This window comes from Furipterus horrens, unplaced genomic scaffold, assembly GCF_987537825.1.
Source record: "Furipterus horrens unplaced genomic scaffold, mFurHor1.1.pri manual_scaffold_3, whole genome shotgun sequence".
Classification (NCBI taxonomy): Eukaryota; Metazoa; Chordata; class Mammalia; order Chiroptera; family Furipteridae; genus Furipterus; species Furipterus horrens.
Window position 1 is genome coordinate 107302470 of NW_028327173.1, and position 18653 is coordinate 107321122.

The 18653-nt window shown below is 38.6% G+C and overlaps 1 protein-coding gene across 8 annotated transcripts in view; it reads right to left on the reverse strand.

Annotated features, from left to right (window-relative positions):
* The window catches only part of NEO1 (neogenin 1), a 290741-nt gene that overhangs the window by 32021 nt on the left and 240067 nt on the right, over nucleotides 1-18653 (reverse strand). For 4 of the 8 annotated variants that reach the window (XM_090270046.1, XM_090270045.1, XM_090270039.1 and 1 more), the window contains exons 17-23: nucleotides 10575-10670; nucleotides 8010-8233; nucleotides 7789-7927; nucleotides 5566-5673; nucleotides 3937-4131; nucleotides 3254-3286; nucleotides 268-336 (exon numbers count right to left, since the gene is read on the reverse strand). In XM_090270046.1, coding sequence (XP_090126172.1) covers nucleotides 268-336; nucleotides 3254-3286; nucleotides 3937-4131; nucleotides 5566-5673; nucleotides 7789-7927; nucleotides 8010-8233; nucleotides 10575-10670 — 864 coding nt within the window. The remainder of the gene's footprint in view (nucleotides 1-267; nucleotides 337-3253; nucleotides 3287-3936; nucleotides 4132-5565; nucleotides 5674-7788; nucleotides 7928-8009; nucleotides 8234-10574; nucleotides 10671-18653) is intronic. The other 4 variants (XM_090270040.1, XM_090270044.1, XM_090270041.1 and 1 more) reach the window with 3 other exon arrangements.

An 18653-nucleotide genomic window follows, 5' to 3' on the forward strand; every position in this document is an offset into this window, starting at 1 on the left:
TGGGGAAAAAACAAGGCTTGTTCGTTTAGAATTAATTTTAAGTTGGATATGTGGGGAAACAATTTTACTTACAGATCCTATAATAAATTGATTTGCAGTTATTCAGCATGTATTTGCCAGATAAATACCTAAAGCTAACTATTAAATAAAAGGAAATAGGTAACATTTTACAATCACCACACACAAGCTACTAAGGACATTTCAAGAGGTCAAGCAGAACTGCATCATGTCCATGGCAGGCCAACAGAGCCGCAGGAGAGGCTTTACCGCTCATTGGAGGTTTGTAGTCAGATCCTAGGTCTGGCAGCCGGCTTCCTTTTCCTGCAGACCCTGAGGCTGAGGGAGAAAAAAAATCACATCAGTAGCATCCCAAACCATCCATGGGTGTGACAAGTCCACTCACTTCACAGCTAATGAGCTTTTTCTACAAAAAAAAAAAAAAAAAAAAAAAATTCAGTCTACTTTGTTCATGAGAAAATGAAGTAGCACATCAACAACAGGGGAAAACACAGTGTATCTGTGCAAAACAAACTAAGGTATAGCTTTCTACGCAATGAGGCATCTGAAAGGCTGACACCCTTTCCATGGATGTATCTAGTGTGTCACTGGACTGCCACTGGTGCTCACAGGTGGGAACACATGCCACTTCTCTAACCCAGGAAATTTTTGAAAGATGGCTCAGAGCACTTATGCAAAGTAGCTTCCCTTAGAAAGTGAACCATGAAGACCAGTTTGCTTATCTCCTGCAGTAAAAAACCAGACTCTTCCAAGGGCCCCAGCTATGTAGGGCTTGGATTCTTTTTATCAAATTACAAAGTCGCGTTTCCCTAAGCAGGAGCAGGAAGGCAAGTGGAAGTTCAAATTGGGGTCTCAGTTCCTGCTCAAGTCACCTAAATATCCAAAGATGGAAAAACAAAGGCTTTCCTTAAGTTGCTCACAAAAGACACTGTCTCCTAAACCATCATCAAGAAATATGTGAGTCTGCGGACCTTAGGCTTGGGGACATCTCACAAGTCGGCCTCAGAAAACACAAATATCCAATATTTTGGAAATTCCTATTCTTCGTCTTGAATTTTGTTCTTTACATTCATAGAAAAAGCTGCTTGGGTAAAGCAAATATAAGCAGTCCTTTCCCAATAAAGTGAAGGCATCCCTCCATCCAAAGTGTGGGGCCAGAAAGCAGAATCAGACTTCTTTGAAGAGGTCTGAAAGAATTGCAAAGTAAAAGCTGTTCTTCACAGCTCAATGCGTAAGATACTGTCAGCCCTTGCACACTGGCTCTATCATGAGCTAATAGTTAAATAACTTGACTTTTGGCAAGTTATTTAATTACTGTATTCTTTTTGGATCTCTATTACCTCAGTATAAAACAGTAATGATAATGGCACGTACTTCATGAAACCACTGTGAGGACTAGATGGAAACTTAATCCTATGAAAGACTGAGTGCTGCCTGACACGTAGTAACTGTTTCATAAACATCAACTGCTATTGTTATAGGAACAGTGAACCTTTCTCTTCTCAGAGGCAGAGAGCATGAAGCTTCAGAAAACACAATAAATGAGTCATTTCTATACATTAGGCTTGGCTAGAAATTCAAAAACTAGGTTTGTTTCTGCAAAACAGAGCTAATGTCAAATGCTTCTATGAATTATCAGACTTGGAGGAAATGAAAGAAATTAAAATCTGAATGTTTCTGTATGCAGTTCATTTAACAGAATAAATCCAGAGGCGAAAACAATGTTTTCTATGTTTGCAGAAGTTCAAAACCCTGAAAGGTAACAGAAGTTCTTGGGTACCCAAAAAGGCATATTCTAGAAGATAACTCACTGTCCTTTTCAATTGCCCATACTCATCACCCACCCCTTAGTTCTGCTGCCATCATTCCTCCCCAGTGGCACACACCACACATCAAGATTTCAGCTGTTTTTTTCACTATGGTAAGGTCTAGTTGATGGGATGACCTAGCACTTGTTCGGCTCTTCATGTGGTCAGGTAGCCCACGTGTAAGCCAATCTCTCCAGAGTATCATATTATGTAAATAATTGCCAAAAAGCACACTTTGTCAATAAGCTGGTTGGTTAAATTCCTATATTTCCAAACATTTTTTCCTTTTAAAGTTAACCTATGAACAAGATATTCCAAGGATTAACCAAACACCAAAAATAAATATGGGCAAAGAATTTTGAATCCCAGAGGTGTGGTGCAGCTCAGACCTGCACTCTGGCTCATGGAGTGGAGCCAGGAAAGAATAGTGAGCACGTTTATATTCTGTGTAGATGCAGGATGGTATTTGTCTTTTATCATGCTTCCATCAAAGCTGCCGCCATGATTAGGGTTCCTTCCTGCACTGCCCCCCCATACAAAAGCAAGTTTGTAGTTTCTCCAAAGTACTATAGGACAAACGACTTGTTGCAAACACATTTCCAAAGCCCTGAAACTTGAAACCTCAAGTTCCAGTTCTTCTTGCCATTAACCAAGATCCAAAGACTTTCTAATAACTATTCTTAAACTATAAAAGTAATCATCCAATTTACTTTTATTGTTCTTTCTTAGTATAGAAAACAGAGACCAACTTTAGCTGAATTGCCAGAGATGAAAATCACAAAGCACAGTTACCTCCAACACACAAATTACAGTGAAAAGACCTTGCTGACATTATAAGTTCAAGAATGGTGACATTGAGGCCCATGTTTCCTATGTATCCATTTAAATTTTTTTCTATCCTTTTTTAAAGTCAGCAGATATATTTAAATGAAGAAATGGAAAAGGAGCTCTGAATTAAGCTTATGGTAACTAAAGGGCACTAATTTTGTCATGAACAATTAGAGTTTAATAGGGTAAATTCGCAGATACTTTGTGGGAGGAGGAAAATAGGGTATTTGTTGAATTTGATTACAACTTTTTACTTAGAGACACTAATAAAATCCTAGATGCTACAAATTTGTATGCCCGAAATTATTACAGAATTTCACTATCTTAGTGCTAATGGGACCCACACTTAAGGCCAATCTCCAACAGCTGCAGAACTCAAGTTCATTCTGCTCGGGTTTTTTCCCTGTCAGTCTATTTACCTCTCAGCTTTTCAGATACCCCAGTGCCACAGACATGGACTCAACTCCACTTTGGCCAATAAATACATGGTTTTTAATACATGGTACTGATTTCCAAGAAAAAAAGAAACAAAAACAACAAAAAGCTAATAATATGTCACAAAAGAGAGGAAAGGAAAGAGAGGCCATCTACTCATTTACCTTGATCATTAGGCATTTTATCAGAGGAGTCCGCTAACAGGCCAAGCACAGGGGAAGAAAAAACAAGAGCAAGGATCACAAGCTTTGAAGATGGGACAGGCATAATTTTTAAAGGAAAAAAAAATCCCACAAACTTTCAAACAGATTGAGATTTTTTGTTTGTTTGTTTTTTTAAATAGAGAAACCCACATATGGTTTCTGCATTTTCAGAGACTCAGTAGTCCCTGACTAAATTTTATTCCTAAGCTCACCTGGTTCAATACTTTATCTTCACTTTCTTTTCTAGAGTTTCTTTAAAGGGCCTTTCTACAAAGGTCTAAAATAAGCCTTTCAAGTTAGGAACCTGCATATGTTGAAAGAGAATCATCTACCACAATAATATACTATTACTCTACAAGAGAAGAGTATCACACCGGACCTGACTGTAAATAGCTTCACATCACTGCCTCGAACAGACTGGAGTCAGTGTTCCCTTCTATATGATCCGGTCAGGCCAGTGACCTAGGGAACACCGAGCTGGTGGTCAGTGGTGAGTGAGGGACCATTTTGAGATAAATGCACACACTGTGGGGCTCATCAAAAGGACTTTTTATATCATCCATGGTCTCTTAAATGCTGACGTGATATGTGCAAGCACAGCTCCACTAAAGGCACATTATAAAACACTCTGTGAGGAGCCTTACCTTTAGGTGTTCTGAACTGGACAGCTTCAGACATGGGCCCCATGCCCTTTGAGTTCCGAGCCTGGATTTTGAAGTAGTACGGTGTGTCAAGTGTCAGCTCTTGTATCTGGTGAGTCAACCTGTTGCCCACAACAGGCTCGATAACCCAGTCGTGTATCTCTGCATTCACATCCGTGCTGTAATATATGATGTAACCTGTCCAAAGCAGTTAATAGGAAAAGAAATCTTACTTCTTCTTCTTCTTCTTCTTATGAAATCAGTTAAATTATATGTTACAGCACAAACAAGTAGAGAAGCAGTTACTGATTAAACAGCAATGGTAAAATGCATTCAAAATGCTACACTAAATATAACATAGAGAAAAACCACAATTTACACAGTGCCAAGCTGTGAGTTATCACCTAAATCAACAGTTGAAGTAATAAAACTAATAAAAGACAAAATATAGTGTTAAATACCCTCAGAATCTAAGAAATCATATAAGAAAAATCCAATCACTTCAACATGTTAATTTTTAAATAATGTACCTTTGATGGTCTACAATGAAAATAATGCAGTTTTGAAAACCAATAAATGGCCTAACATACTGTTTTAGCTCTCACCAATGTGAGTTCCCCAGAGAAAAACTCCAGGGAGACTGGCAGTAACCTTTGTTATTTGGGGCAAAGTCACAATGAAACGTCACCAGGCAACTTCCACCAGAGGGCACTCAATCTCCATGGCTGAGGCAGAGACCCACAAACATAAACCTGAACCATTATTACTGGGTTTTAAAGACAAAGTAAAATGCAATGCAGGTCAAGTCATGCTTGATTCTTTTATGAAAGCAGCAAATTCAAAAACCTTAAAAAAATCACAAAAGACAAGGAATTTACGGAAAGGAGTTTCTACTGAAAGTTGAAGCAGAACAACGGGGAAAAAAAAGCTCTCAGTTTTCTTAGGCCACCCTATTCATACCAGGATCTTCAGAAGACAAACTCCTGCTCCTCAGCATATATGTACACGGAACAGAAGCTCCAAGGGGAATAATTAACAGCTAAGTCTCTTTCCTCCTTGATAAGGCTGAGGAGGGCACAGTATTTACTGTGGAAGGTTCCTTTCCAGAAGTCTAAGGAAACATTCTGGGCCTCTCCAAAGGCCTAGGCCAATTCAAACATTTAACAATTAGTTGTAAAAGCACTGGAAGCTGAAGTAGCAGGCCTGGAAGGGGTAAAGGAATAAAAGTCTAATGGGCTTTTTTTGGCTTCAGGGTAAAAGCTGAATCTCTCTTTATTGGGAATTACCCTATAGAGTTAGGCAGGGTCTTTATTTCTAGAGCAGATCATCTAGTCCAAGGCAGAGAAGGCAGCTTTTCTGAGGAAAATAAGTATGTCCATAAGGTATCACTACAACCAAAGGCTGTCTGTCTATTGCAACCCAAAGACAAGTAGTGAGTGCCTCATTTTTATGTCACTGTGGGCAAACAGCAGCACCTCTTTGCTCCACATCTAAGGACCATCATGGCTCACAGCACTCCTAAATGACCAAGGCGGCCTTCAGACTCCCACGTCCCCCAACAACACAGAAGTCTCCTGGGGTGCTTCTGTCAGGCAGAAAAAGGGAACAGATACACATTCAAAGTCATCTTACCTGTAATTTTGCCATTGGCTTCAGAGGGAGGCTGCCAATTCACAATAATGGTCCTAGGTTTTCCCTCTTTACTCACAACTGTCACATCCTTGGGTGGAGAAGTAGGAACTACAAAATAAGTATACTTTCAATAATTCCTGTCCATTTCAATTTTATTCACAACTTCTTCAACCCTTTCCATTTGTAAGGCACAATCAAATGTATAAGGCAAAAAAGATAAAGCCTCCTGACTTCAAAGAACTCACAGTCCATCTGTAAATAGCTCCAATAAAAAGATGAATATGCAAAATATCAGAGTTAAGTAGGTGGGAAAAACAAAAGACAATACCCACTATATGCCAGGCATTTTACTTATTATTTTTAATCCTCACCCGAGGATACATTTATTAATATGAGAGACAGTGAGAAATGAAGAGAGAAACATCGATCAGTGTCATGTCACCCTCTTCCTCCCAACCCCATCGTACGAGCGAGCTCCAACCGAGGACAGAACCCACAACCTAGGCATGTGCTGTGACCAGGATCAAATGTAAAACCTTTTGGTGTATGGGATGATGCTCCAACCAACTGAGCTATCCAACCAGGGTGCCAGGCATTTTACAAATAATTTTTCACTTAGTATTTATGGCAACCTGAAAGGCAGTTACTACTATTCCTGTTTGACAGATCAGGACACCGAAAATGAGAAAAGTTATGTGAGTTTCCCAAGATAAAATTTCCCCTAATTTGGATTATTTTGTTAGGATATTTTTAAATGTAAAATAATTTCTCTCTCACCTATACTTGGCTCTCCAAATCAAATATCTGAAAACCCCAAATTCCTTCAAAGAACACATGATTTATAAATTGATGTTTCTTATTTTAAGTTTGCAATGAATACATACTGTCAACTACTTGAGCTTATTGCTCTGAAATGTAAAGCTGTTTATGAAACACAAAAACCAATAAAATAAAAATGACTGCATTTCTTGTTTCCATGTTATGGCTGAAAATTTTTAATGTACTAGTAAGGAAATAAGTAAATTAAGTACATCCTTAAATTTTCTCTTCTCTTCCTAAAGTAACAGAATCCTCCTAGTATAAAATGGAAGAAAGCCTGGTGAAATGTAAACATCCTAAGGAAATACATAATCTAATTTATTAGTTAATGGGTTGGAATTAAAGCAAAAAGATACTCTTAAAACTGTCAAAGAAAGCAAACTCAAGGTCTATGTAAGCTTTTGTGCACTGAATTTCTAGTTCTCCAAATCCAACCCCTTTTCTCTGTAGGACGTTCAACCCTCTGTTCAGAAGACAAAAAGACATTAGGGCCAAGCCATCTAGAGTGATACTATACCCCCATTTTCATCATTTATACACAGAAGAGAAAAAATAGGGGACAGAGACTACCAATAATTACACATGTCCTCATGCTGGGAAAGTACAAGGGGGAGAAGGGTAGGCTTATAAGTGAACAAAAGCAAATAATCTCAAACCTGGATGGCCTAATTTCCCTTTAATTTGCTTAGTCTTTTCTCTTTCATGTTTTCTTACAGACAAAACCCTAAGGACACTCTGTGGGAGATGTTACAGGACATGAACTGGTTTGCAAGAGAGCTGCTGGTGAAGTGCTGAGGCCTCAGCAAGCACAGCACTACAGCTGCTCAGTGAGGGGCGGGTCACTCTTTCCTTTGTTTCTCAGTCACCAGGAGAGCAGGACAAATGACAGCTATCCCTCACATCTGCAGTGTTTTACAACTAAGCATGTACTTCCCCATCTGCTCCTCATTTTACTCTTACAATAACCCTATAAAGTAGGAAAGGCAGAGGTTATTACCCCTCTTTTATTACCCCTCTGGAAGAAACAGAGATTCAGAGAGGCTGAATGACTTGCTTATGATTATAGTCAGTTGATGGCCGACCTGGGATTGAACTCAAGTCACTTGATTCCTAAAATCGTGTATACTTTGTATTACATTATCCTGTTATTTGCTAATGTTCTTGTACAATGATGAAAAAACACAATTCATTGGCTGAAAAAGCAAATACTGAACTCTGGCTGTAGTTGCTCATTGTGTTGGTAAATACTTTAACTAATGCACTCAATTCTTTCCTTGGTTAGTAAAAAGCAGGTGTTAGTAAGTCTCATGATTTAGAATGTGGCACAACATCAGCATGAACTTCGACTGAAGTATCTTGTGGAGAAGAAATGCCATAGTGGCCTATGGTTCCGACAACACATACCTAATTCAAAGGTGGTCCCATGGGCTGTCATGCTCCACGTGCTTGATCTTCGACCTTTTGTCACCATCACAGAGAATTCATAGAGTGTATTTGCTTTTAAACCAGTCACCAAATAACTCAGAGTGGTTGCATTTGCATTCTGGAAACATATGATTCAAGAACTTTAGATTTAGAAAATATCAATAATTAGCTTTCCTCACCCAGAGCACATGTGCCAGTACCTTGTACTTGGTGTTTGCTGGGATGTTGGTTTTCCATCGGACTGTGTAGTACCGAGAGTCTGTAATCTTCTGGTGTTTGGGCAGTGAGTTGTCTGCCCATGTAATCCTGATGGTGTCATGACTCAGAATGGAAGCCTGGACTCCCACTGGTGGCATCATGGGAGTGGGATCTGGCACTGGAGTGTATGGAGCATTAATAACAAATAAATCAACCTCAGAAGTGTCTGGGTAAAAAGTAATTAAGAAAGGAAGTGGCATTTTAACATAAACAAAAATAAAAGAAAAGGGAAATGCAGGGTAATACAATGGAATGAAAGGTGAGAAATGAAGAAAGAGAAAGAGAATCCAGAGTTAATAGGTAATCACCATTCATTTAAAAGAATATTTCCACTTGTGTTTTTTCAGGAAAACATCTAGAAAAACACTAATTAACTTTATATCCTCTACTGCTTTCTGTAGGTGTATTAAACTTTGATAGTCCAGTGATTAATGCATTCATACTTGGATTTTCTTTAAATTACTTGAGAATTCTACTTCCTGTCCAAAAAGGATCATGAAAAGATAAATATTGCTCTTAAAATCAAAGGCAGAATTTCTGAGCAAGCAACACAAAGCTCATGATCTGTTCTGGTATTTCAGTAACTGAGGCCGAAATTTTGGGACACGGCTTATCAGTGCACATCACTGGACATGTAAGGGTCCTACTCTCAAACCCGAGTCCTGAATGGCAGCCAGTGGCACTCTGGCCTGGCCTTACTATTCAGGGTGTGTGATACCCACACAGGGTTCAGTTCAGATTTGCTGATGTCCTGCTATACTTTCTCCAGTTGAGTCGGAGAACAACCCACTGATGAATCTCAATAAGTCATGGGAAATGCCGTAGTTATGGGTCCTAGTGACTTAGTTTTTATGAACTTTAGAAATCAGAGTACTTATCTGATAGAAAGGAAAACCTATCCTCAAGTGCTGTCCTGTGCCATATGCAACAGATACATTTTTATTAAAACAGAGGCCAGAATAAGTACAAAGTACCAAGGACCATGAGCCCAATGCAATACAGCAGGATCCATTTGTGCTTTTCCAACAGGTTTTCTAAGTATACGTACACTAAGTTATTTTAAGTTAAGGTTTTAAAAGGGTTTCCCACATGGTTATTGTGATTAGCCCTTCATATAAGTCAAAATCTGAAAAGTCTTGTTTATGAATAATTGCCAAGCTACAGTAACAGTCTCCATTTGCATATTTCCTATACAATGAGGACTAAAAATAATAGAAGAACAGCATGCAATATAATTAAGGGCCTTGTCCAAAGATCAGGACACATACCACTTAGTTACAGAAAATGTACCTTCAGATGCAAAGATCACTAGACTTCTCTGAGAAAATTTTTATTTGTAACAACTCTTGTAAAAAAGTAGCCAGGTGACATGAGTTAGGAACATTTCCTTCTGTGTTTCTAGCCAGAAGACTATATTTTTAAGTCACATAAAAAATAATTCCAAATTTGTTTTTTTCTATTGTAGATTGAGTTAACAAAGTAGCAGACTATTTATTTAATATCTCTTTTGATTGTGCTTTGTTCCCATTATGGAATGTTAAAGCTATTTTGAAAAGAAGTTATAAATTGTAAGCACATAGGAGCAGAAGACAGGACAGAACCACCAGATGCGTAGTCATGATGTTGGTCTTGTTAAGTAAAAGCATAAAAAAGGGGGGCAGAGATTATCTTTTTAAAAAGTATGATGCTAAATGTGTAATATTATACAAAAGTAACAAGGCAGTACAGATTCACAATTCTGGGAAACAAATGGAAAAGAGCATTTCTGAAAGGGACAAGTTCTTTGATTTTTCAGTACCCATTAGAAAAAATTTACCATTCTCATATAGTACTTTGATAAACTTTCTCATTCAGATCAAAATTAGATGTTTTATATGTCTACAGAAATTTTACATTGTATGTATAATCCTTTAAAGATATTTTAAATAACTTGTAAAGAAAAAAGAAGTATTTGGTATCTTTTGTAATAAATATACAGTTGATCAAATGGATAGTACATCTGACTTTATACTTTTTATATAAAGCTTATGAAAAGCACATACAAAAATACTTTACCAACCAGCTCAGGTGACTAGTAAAGAAAATGCTGGATTCATCAATTGTGTACATTTATTGCTAACTTCGGTATCCTATATAATTCCTCTAGAGATATGGAGATCTTTTCATTTTTTGACTCATTTTAGTTATTACTCACATGACCAACAGATGAAAAATCACTTTTAATTCTCTCACAACTATGCTTTTTAGGTTCCAACACATTAAAAACATGTGTCACATATCAACCCAGAATTCTTTACATGACAGGATTGTTAATATTTTCTAAAAAGCAAAATAGGAATTAACAGAACGTTACATGTTAAAAGCCCATGTTCCTATTGGAAGCCTGCACCCTAAGAATTGCCATATACTTTTCCTTCCACTGATATCTAGGGGGTGGGCCTTATGCCAACATTCTCCTTAAGCTGATGGAAAAGAGCTGATGACCCGAGGAGGACAAGAAACCTTACCCGTGTGAGGTCTGGTCACAGCACTCTCATACAGGGGGATGCCTTCACCCACGTTGTTAAACGCTTTCAAGGTAATCACATAGTGAGAGCTGGGATCTGAAGAAAGAAACAAGTCAAAACACTTAAAAAACTCTCACCAAAGAACTTTAAAAATTCAAGGGTGACTGCACATGATCTTAACTGCAGAGGAAATAAGGAGAGAAGACTTCAAAATTTTTTATGTGGGATTATTTGGGGTGTGGGGAGATGTGAGGTGATCACATATACAGTACAGTCCTCCTTTATCTGCAGGGGATATGTTCCAAGACCCCCAGTGAATGCCTGAAACCAAGGAGAGTACCGCACCCTATATACACTATGTTTTTTCTATGTGTACATACCTATGATAAAGTTTAATTTATAAATTAGGCACAGTAACAGATTAACAATAACTAATAATAATATACTGTAAATGTGGTCTCTCTCTGTCTCTGATAACCAATATGATGACTGAGATGGTTAAGTGACTGATGGGCAGGTAGCATATTCAGCACAGATACACTGGACAAAGGGATGATTCATATCCTAGGAGGGAGAGAGAGAGTGGGATGGCTTGAGATTTCATCACACTAGTCAAAATGGTGTGCAATTTAAAACATTATAAATTGTTTATTTCTGGAATCCTCCATTTTATACTTCTGGCCTTGGTTGTCCATGGGTAACAGAAACCACAGAAGTTGAAATACTGTAGTGGATAAGGGGAAACTACTGTGTAGAAAAACTGTCTGGGATCAACCTTCTGGAGTTAGTATCAGGAGTAAGCTTGGCTGGGCTCGAATACTCTCTTGGCCTCAACTAATGGGTGGTTCAGTGATGTTACTGTACAGTGCGAGGCTTGGATTAGAATGAGTAAATAGGATATTCACATGATGTAAGCCCATAGATGGAGCTGAAAATTAAACAAATCCCTTTCCTTCTCAGGAGGAGGAGGATAGTGACTGGAACAGTCAGGTAGAGAAGCAAGAGAAAAATTGTTAACTTAGTAACTGCTAAATGTCCTTAACTCTGTGGAGGTGGGGGTAGGGGAGCGGGAACTCCAAATTCAGGAACTGCCAAACTTCATCTAGTCCTTATGTAGACTTCTTGGTTGGATAAAATATGGCCCAGGATTACAACTGGCTTGGAGGTAATGCTGTAGGATATATAAGACTGAAAGCAACACTCTCTCTAGGTGACCATATAAAATGCTGCTGGTTAGACTTGATGAAAAGAGGCATTATTAAATGTTATTTCTCATTTTCTTGCTTTGTAAATCAACTTTGAGGTATAATTGGCATATAGTAAAACATACCCCTTTAAGTGTATATATATTTTGTTGAATTTTGACATATATATCTATTTATCTATCTGTGTAATCACTACCACAATCAATACATACAATATTTCCAGTACTCCAAATAGTTCCCTTGTGACCCCTGCAGTCAATTTCCACCACCTGTTTCTAGGCAACCACTGACTTTTGTCACTAGATTAGTGTTGCCCATTCTGTAATTTCATAAAAAGATAGTAACATGCAACACAAAAACATAAGAATCTTTTCACATGCTATAGTCCTCTGTATATCTTCTTTGGTATACTGCCCATCCAAATATTTTGCCTACTTTTTTTTACGGATTGTCATCTTTTTGTTGAGTTGTAAGAGTTTCCTTAATAAATTCTGAAGAAAAAGATGGTGGCGGAGTAGGTAGCAGCGTTGTCTGCTTGCTCCCATTGCGGAAGGACTTGGAGTGCAAACACGAAGAGGAGTGAGTGGGTGTGGATTTCAGATAGGGTGAGCGAGGAAGGGAGTGTGGGAGCGGCGTGAAAGAGGGAGGAAAACAGCCTGCGCTCTCCAAGCAGAGTCACTGAGCTTCCCAGCCCAGCACCTCTGTGGCACCGCACCCCAAAAGGGCAACTGTTGACTGGCTCATTAGCTGGGATCTGCTTGGAAACTTCCCCCTGCCATAGGTGCCCTGATCAGCAAAATCTCGGATGGAGTCAGCGAGAAGGTTTGGTTGAAACAGCCGGAGGCGTGGGAAGACAATGAACAGCCCTGACTGTGAGAAACTGTGTGAACTAAGTCCTGGTGGGGAACCCCTGGGATGGCAACCCTGTGCTTGGGGGCACTTACATCAAGGCTCCACCAAACAAAAACACAGAACTGAGCTGCAGAGAGGGGCCCACATGGGAAAGCTGCGGCATAACCCCAGACTTGGTGGGGACCCTGGGCAGGCAACACTGCACCCACACGAGTGCAGGCACCAAGGCTCCACCAAAGAAAAATGCAGAACTGAGCAATGGAGAAGGGCCCATATGGGAAAGCTGCGGCGGAACCCCAGACTCGGTAGGGACCCCAGGCAGGCAACTCTGTGCATGCATGCACACACCAAGGCTCTGCCAGGCAGGGACACAGGCCGGTGCTGCAGCTTGGAGGCAACACAGAGACTTTTTTGGAGGAGGAGCGGAGACAGGACCCAAGGTTGGGCAGGGACTAGGGGCATGCGCACTGGCTCACCAGCAGCGTAGGGTTGCTAGACAAGCACGAGGAGAGCTGGAGGGTGCCGCAGGACCAGTGCGGGGGACCCAACTCAGTGCGGCTCACAGCAGAGCGGCGGCAGGCCCACGAGTGAGAGAATAGCAGCCTCAGAATCCAGATACATCTCCTCACAGCCAGCCAGCCAGAAAAGAAGATTTGAAACCCATGGAATTTTGACCAGGGGCGGATCCAGAAAAAGAAGACAGCACCCAAAGGTTGTACTGGAGAAAAGTTCTTTCTTCAATCTGTTTCCTACTTTCTCTCCCTCTTATTCTTCTTTAATTTTTTTGTTTGTCTATTTTGTTTATCCTCCCTCTTGCACTAAATATATAACATATAAATGCTATAAAACTTAATACTACACACTTCCACTTTCTCACTTCATTCTGCATTCTTCCCTCCCTTTTTCAACATACAATGTAAACATTACTTACTGTCTTGCATAGTCTTGACCCTACTTGCTACTATTATTATTCTACCACCTTCCCTCTCGAAAATAATCTTTCTTTCTGTTAAAACAACCCTTATCTGTTTTCCCTATAGTATAATAGTTTTAACGTCTTTACATCTATATTAATACTGGCTCATTTGCTGCTGATAAGTGTGATTGTGGGTGGGGAATATTTTTGAGGGTGTGGGTTTCTTACTTGGGTTGTGTGTTTATATTTTAATAGCATCTCCACAAAAGAACTCAAGAGGTGTTGGACAGAGTGACTCTCAATCAACTAGCCAGAGGAAAGGTTCCACCAAAGAGTAACTGAAATACAACCAGACAGCTTAAACAAACGGTATAAAGGGCACCCCAAGAACATCAAGCTCAGGAGATCAAAGAGACTGCAACACTGAATCCCCCAAATCTCCTATACAGAATCTCATACCACAAAGGTGGAAAATCAAAGCAGACAAATAAAAAAACAAAAACACACAAGAAGAGGCATTCAACATGGGAGACACAGAAACAACCTCCCAAAAAGGAAAAGAGGAATCCCCAGAAAGAGATAGATGAAACAGAGATAAGCAAACTATCAGACATGGAATTCAAAAGAATGGTTATAAGGAAGCTCAATGAATTTGACAAACTCAGAAAAAACTACAACAAACTCCTGGGGAACTACAAAGAACTCCATGGAAGTTACAAGGAACTTACTAAGAACTACACCACCATAAAAAAGGACATAGAAACTAACAATAAGAACCAGGAAGAAATGAAGAATACAATTTCTGAACTGAAGAACACAGTAGAAGCAATCAAAAGCAGGCTAAAGGAAGCAGAGGATTGGATCAGTGAGTTAAGAGGACAATGTAGAAAAAAATTCCCAGACAATACAACAAAATGAAAAAAGATCTAAAAAGAATAAAGAGGGTTTAAGAGAACTGCAGGACAACATGAAATAAAACAATACCTGTATCATAGGGTTACAAGAAGAAGAAGAGGTGCGTGGGATACAAAACCTGATTGAAAAGTAATGACAGAACATTTTCCTAACTTGATGAGAGAAAAAGTCATGCAAGTCCAGGAAGAACAGAAGGTTGTAATGAAGATGAACCCAAAAAGGCCCATTCCAAAGAACATCATAATTAAAATGGCAACAATCAAAGACAAAGAAAGAATCCTAAAAGCAGCAAGAAAAAAAACAAAACAGCAAATAACATACAAGGGAGCTCCGATAAGACTATCAACTGATTTCTCAACAGAAACACTACAAACCAGAAGGGAATGGCAAAAAATATTCCAAGCAATGAAAAACAAAGGTCTAAAACCAAGACTACCCAGCAAGGCTTGCTTTCAAAATGGAAGGTGAAATAAGGAGTTTCCTAGACAAAGGAAGACTAAAAGAATACATCTCCACCAAACCAGCATTGCCAAGAGATGCTAAAGGGAATGCTTTAAGAAAAAGAAGAAAAAGAGAGAGGGAGAGAAACATAGGTACAAAGGAAAATGAGTAAGTACCTGTCAATAATAACATTAAATGTAAATGGATTAAATGCTCCAATCAAAAGATATAGGGTAGCGGAATGGATATGAAAATATGACCCGCATATATGTTGTCTACAAGACACACATCTCAAAACAAAAGATTTGCACAGACTGAAAGTGAAGGAATAAAAAAAAGTATTCCAGGCAAATGGACATGAAAAAAAAGCTGGGGTAGCAATACTTATATCAGACAAAACAGATTTCACAGCAAGGGCATAAAAAGAGACAAGAAGGGCATTTCATGATACTTAAGGAAAAAACCCATCAAGAAGCTATAACCCTGGTAAACATACATGCACCCAATATAGGAGCACCCAAATATATAAGGAAAATATTGGAAGAATACAAGAAGGATATCAACATCAACACACTCATAGTAGGGGACTTTAACAGCCCATTGTCAACAATGGACAGATCTTCGAAGCAAAGAAACATCAAGGATATTGAGGCACTGAATAACACTCTAGATCAAATGGACTTAATTGATATATATAGAACTCTTCACCCCAAAGAAGCAAAATACACATTCTTTTCAAGTCACATGGAACATTTTCAAAGATAAACTACATGGTAGGACACAAAACAAGCCTCAACAAATTCAAGAAAATTGAAATTATATCAAGCATCTTCTCAGATCACAATGCCTTGAAACTAGAAATCGACCTCAAGGAAAAAACTCAAAGACATTCCAACTTATAGAGAACAAATAACATGATATTAAAAAATAAATGCGTTAACAATGACATCAAAGAAGTTTCTGGAAACTGACGATAATGAATACACAACAGTCCAAAACCTTTGGGACACAGCAAAAGCAGTCCTTAGAGGAAAATTCATAGCAATACAGGCTTACCTGAAAAGAACAGAAGAATCTCAAATGAAAGATCTAACCCTACAGCTACAAGAACTAGAACAACAACAAACAAAGCCCAGAGTGAGTAGAAGGAAGGAAATCATCAAGATCAGAGAAGAATTAAATGACATAGAGACTAAATAAACAATTCAAAAGATCAACTAGGATCTGGTTCTTTAAAAAGATAAACAAAATCAACAAGCCTTTAGCTAGGCTCATCAAGAAAAAAGAAGGACCCAAATAAATAACATCAGAAATGAAGAGGAGAAATAACAACCAATATCACAGAAATACAAAGGATTGTAAGAAATTACTACAAACAACTGTATGGCAAGAAACCTGACAACCTAGATGAAATGGACAAATTTCTAAAAACATACAATCTTCCAAAACTGAATCAAGAAGAAGTAGAAAGCCTGAACAGACCAATAACAAAGAGTGAAATTGAAACAGTAATCAAAACCCCCCCAGCAAACAAAAGCCCTGGACCAGATGGCTTCACAGGCGAATTTTACAAAACATTTAGGGAAGAACTAATGCCTACCCTTCTCAAACTATTCCAAAAAATCCAAGAAGAGGGAATATTCCCAAACTTTTTCTATGAAGCCAGTATTACTCTAATTCCAAAACCAGGTCAAGACACAACAAAGAAAGAAAACTACAGGCCAATATCGCCGGTGAACATAGATGCTAAAATCCTCAACAAAATAATGGCACAACGGATCCAGCAACACATTAAAAAGATCATACACCACGATCAAGTGGGATCCATCCCAGGGATGCAAGGATGGTTTAATATTCACAAATCAATAAGTGTAATACACCACATAAAATGAAAGACAAAAACCACATGATCATATCAATAGATGCAACAAAAAACATTTGATAAAGTACAACACCCATTCATGATGAAACACTCAGCAAAATGGGAATAGAGAGAGCATACCTCAACATAATAAAGGCCATATACAAAAAACCTGAAGCCAATGTCACACTCAATGGACAAAAACTGAAAGCATTCCCCCCTGAGATCAGGAACAAGACAAGGATGTCCACTCTCTCCACTCCTATTCAACACAGTGTTGGAAGTTCTAGCCACAGCAATCAGACAAGAAATAAAAGGCATCCAAATTGGAAAAGAGGAAGTAAAATTGTCATCATTTGCAAGTGACATGATAGTGTACATAGAAAACCCTATAGACTCTACTAAAAAAAACTGCTCGACATAATAAGTGAGTTTGGCAAAATAGCCAGATACAAAGTCAATATTCAGAAATTGAAGGCACTTCTGTACACCAACAATAAAATATCAGAGATTGAAACTAGAAAAAAGATCGCATTTACTATAGCAATAAGAAAAATAAAGTACTTAGGAATAAACTTAACTATTGAGATAGAAGACCTGTACTCGAAAAACTACATAACAGAGAAGAAATGAAGAAAGATACAAATAAATGGAAGCATATACCATGTTCATGGATGGGAAGAATCAACATCATTAAAATGTCTATACTACCCAAAGCAAATTATAGATTCAGTGACATATTTCACAGACCTAGAACAATACTTCAAAAATTTATATGGACCTGGCTGCTGTGGCTCAGTGAACTGAGCATCAGCCTTCGAGCCAAGTGTCACTGGTTTGATTTCCAGTCAGGGCAAATGACTAGGTTGCACGTCAGGTCACCAGTTGGGGGCCCGAGTGAGAGGCAACCACACAGTGATGTTTCTCTCCTTCTCTTTCTTCTTTCCCCTCTCTCTACAAATAAAATAAACAAATGAATAAATAATTTAAAAAAATTTATATGGAACCAAAAAAGACCCTGAATAGCCACAGCAATCTTGAGACAGAAGAAACAGTAGGCGGAATCACAATATCTGACATCAAATATACTACAAAGTCACTGTAATCAAAACAGCCTGGTACTGGCATTAGAACAGATGTATAGATCAATGGAATAGAATAGAGAGCCCAGAAATATACCCTGGTCTATATGGTCAACTAATATTCAACAAAGAGGGAAAGAACATAAAATGGAGTGAAAAGAGCCTCTTCAACAAATGGTGTTGGGAGAACCAGACAGGGATGTGCAAAAAAAATGGAACTAGGCCACCAACTTACACCACACACCAGAATAAACTCAAGATGGATCTAAGACTTAAATGTAAACGTGATAACATAAAAGTCCTAGAGGAAAACATAGGCAGAAAAATTTCACATATCCCACATAGCAATATTTTCCCTGATACATCTCCTAAGGTAAGGGAAATAAAGGAAAGAATAAACAAATGTGACTACATCAAACTAAAGAGTTTCTGCTCAACAAAAGAAAACATCAGCAAGATGAAAAGGGAACCAACCATACGGGAAAAGATATTTGCCAATGATTCTGGAGACTAGGGATTGATATCCAAAATATATAAAGACCTTACATGTTTCAACACCAAGAAGAGAGACAGCCCAATTAAAAATTGGGCAAAGGACATGAACAAACACTTCTCCAAGGAGGACATACAGAGGGTCCACAGGCATATGAAAGAATGCTCAACATCACTAGCCATCAGTGAGATGCAAATCAAAACCACAATGAGACACCACTTTACACCAGTCAGAATGGCCACCATCAACAAATTAACAAACAACTTGTGCTGGCGAGGATGTGGAGAAAAGGAAACCCTAGTGCACTGTGGGTA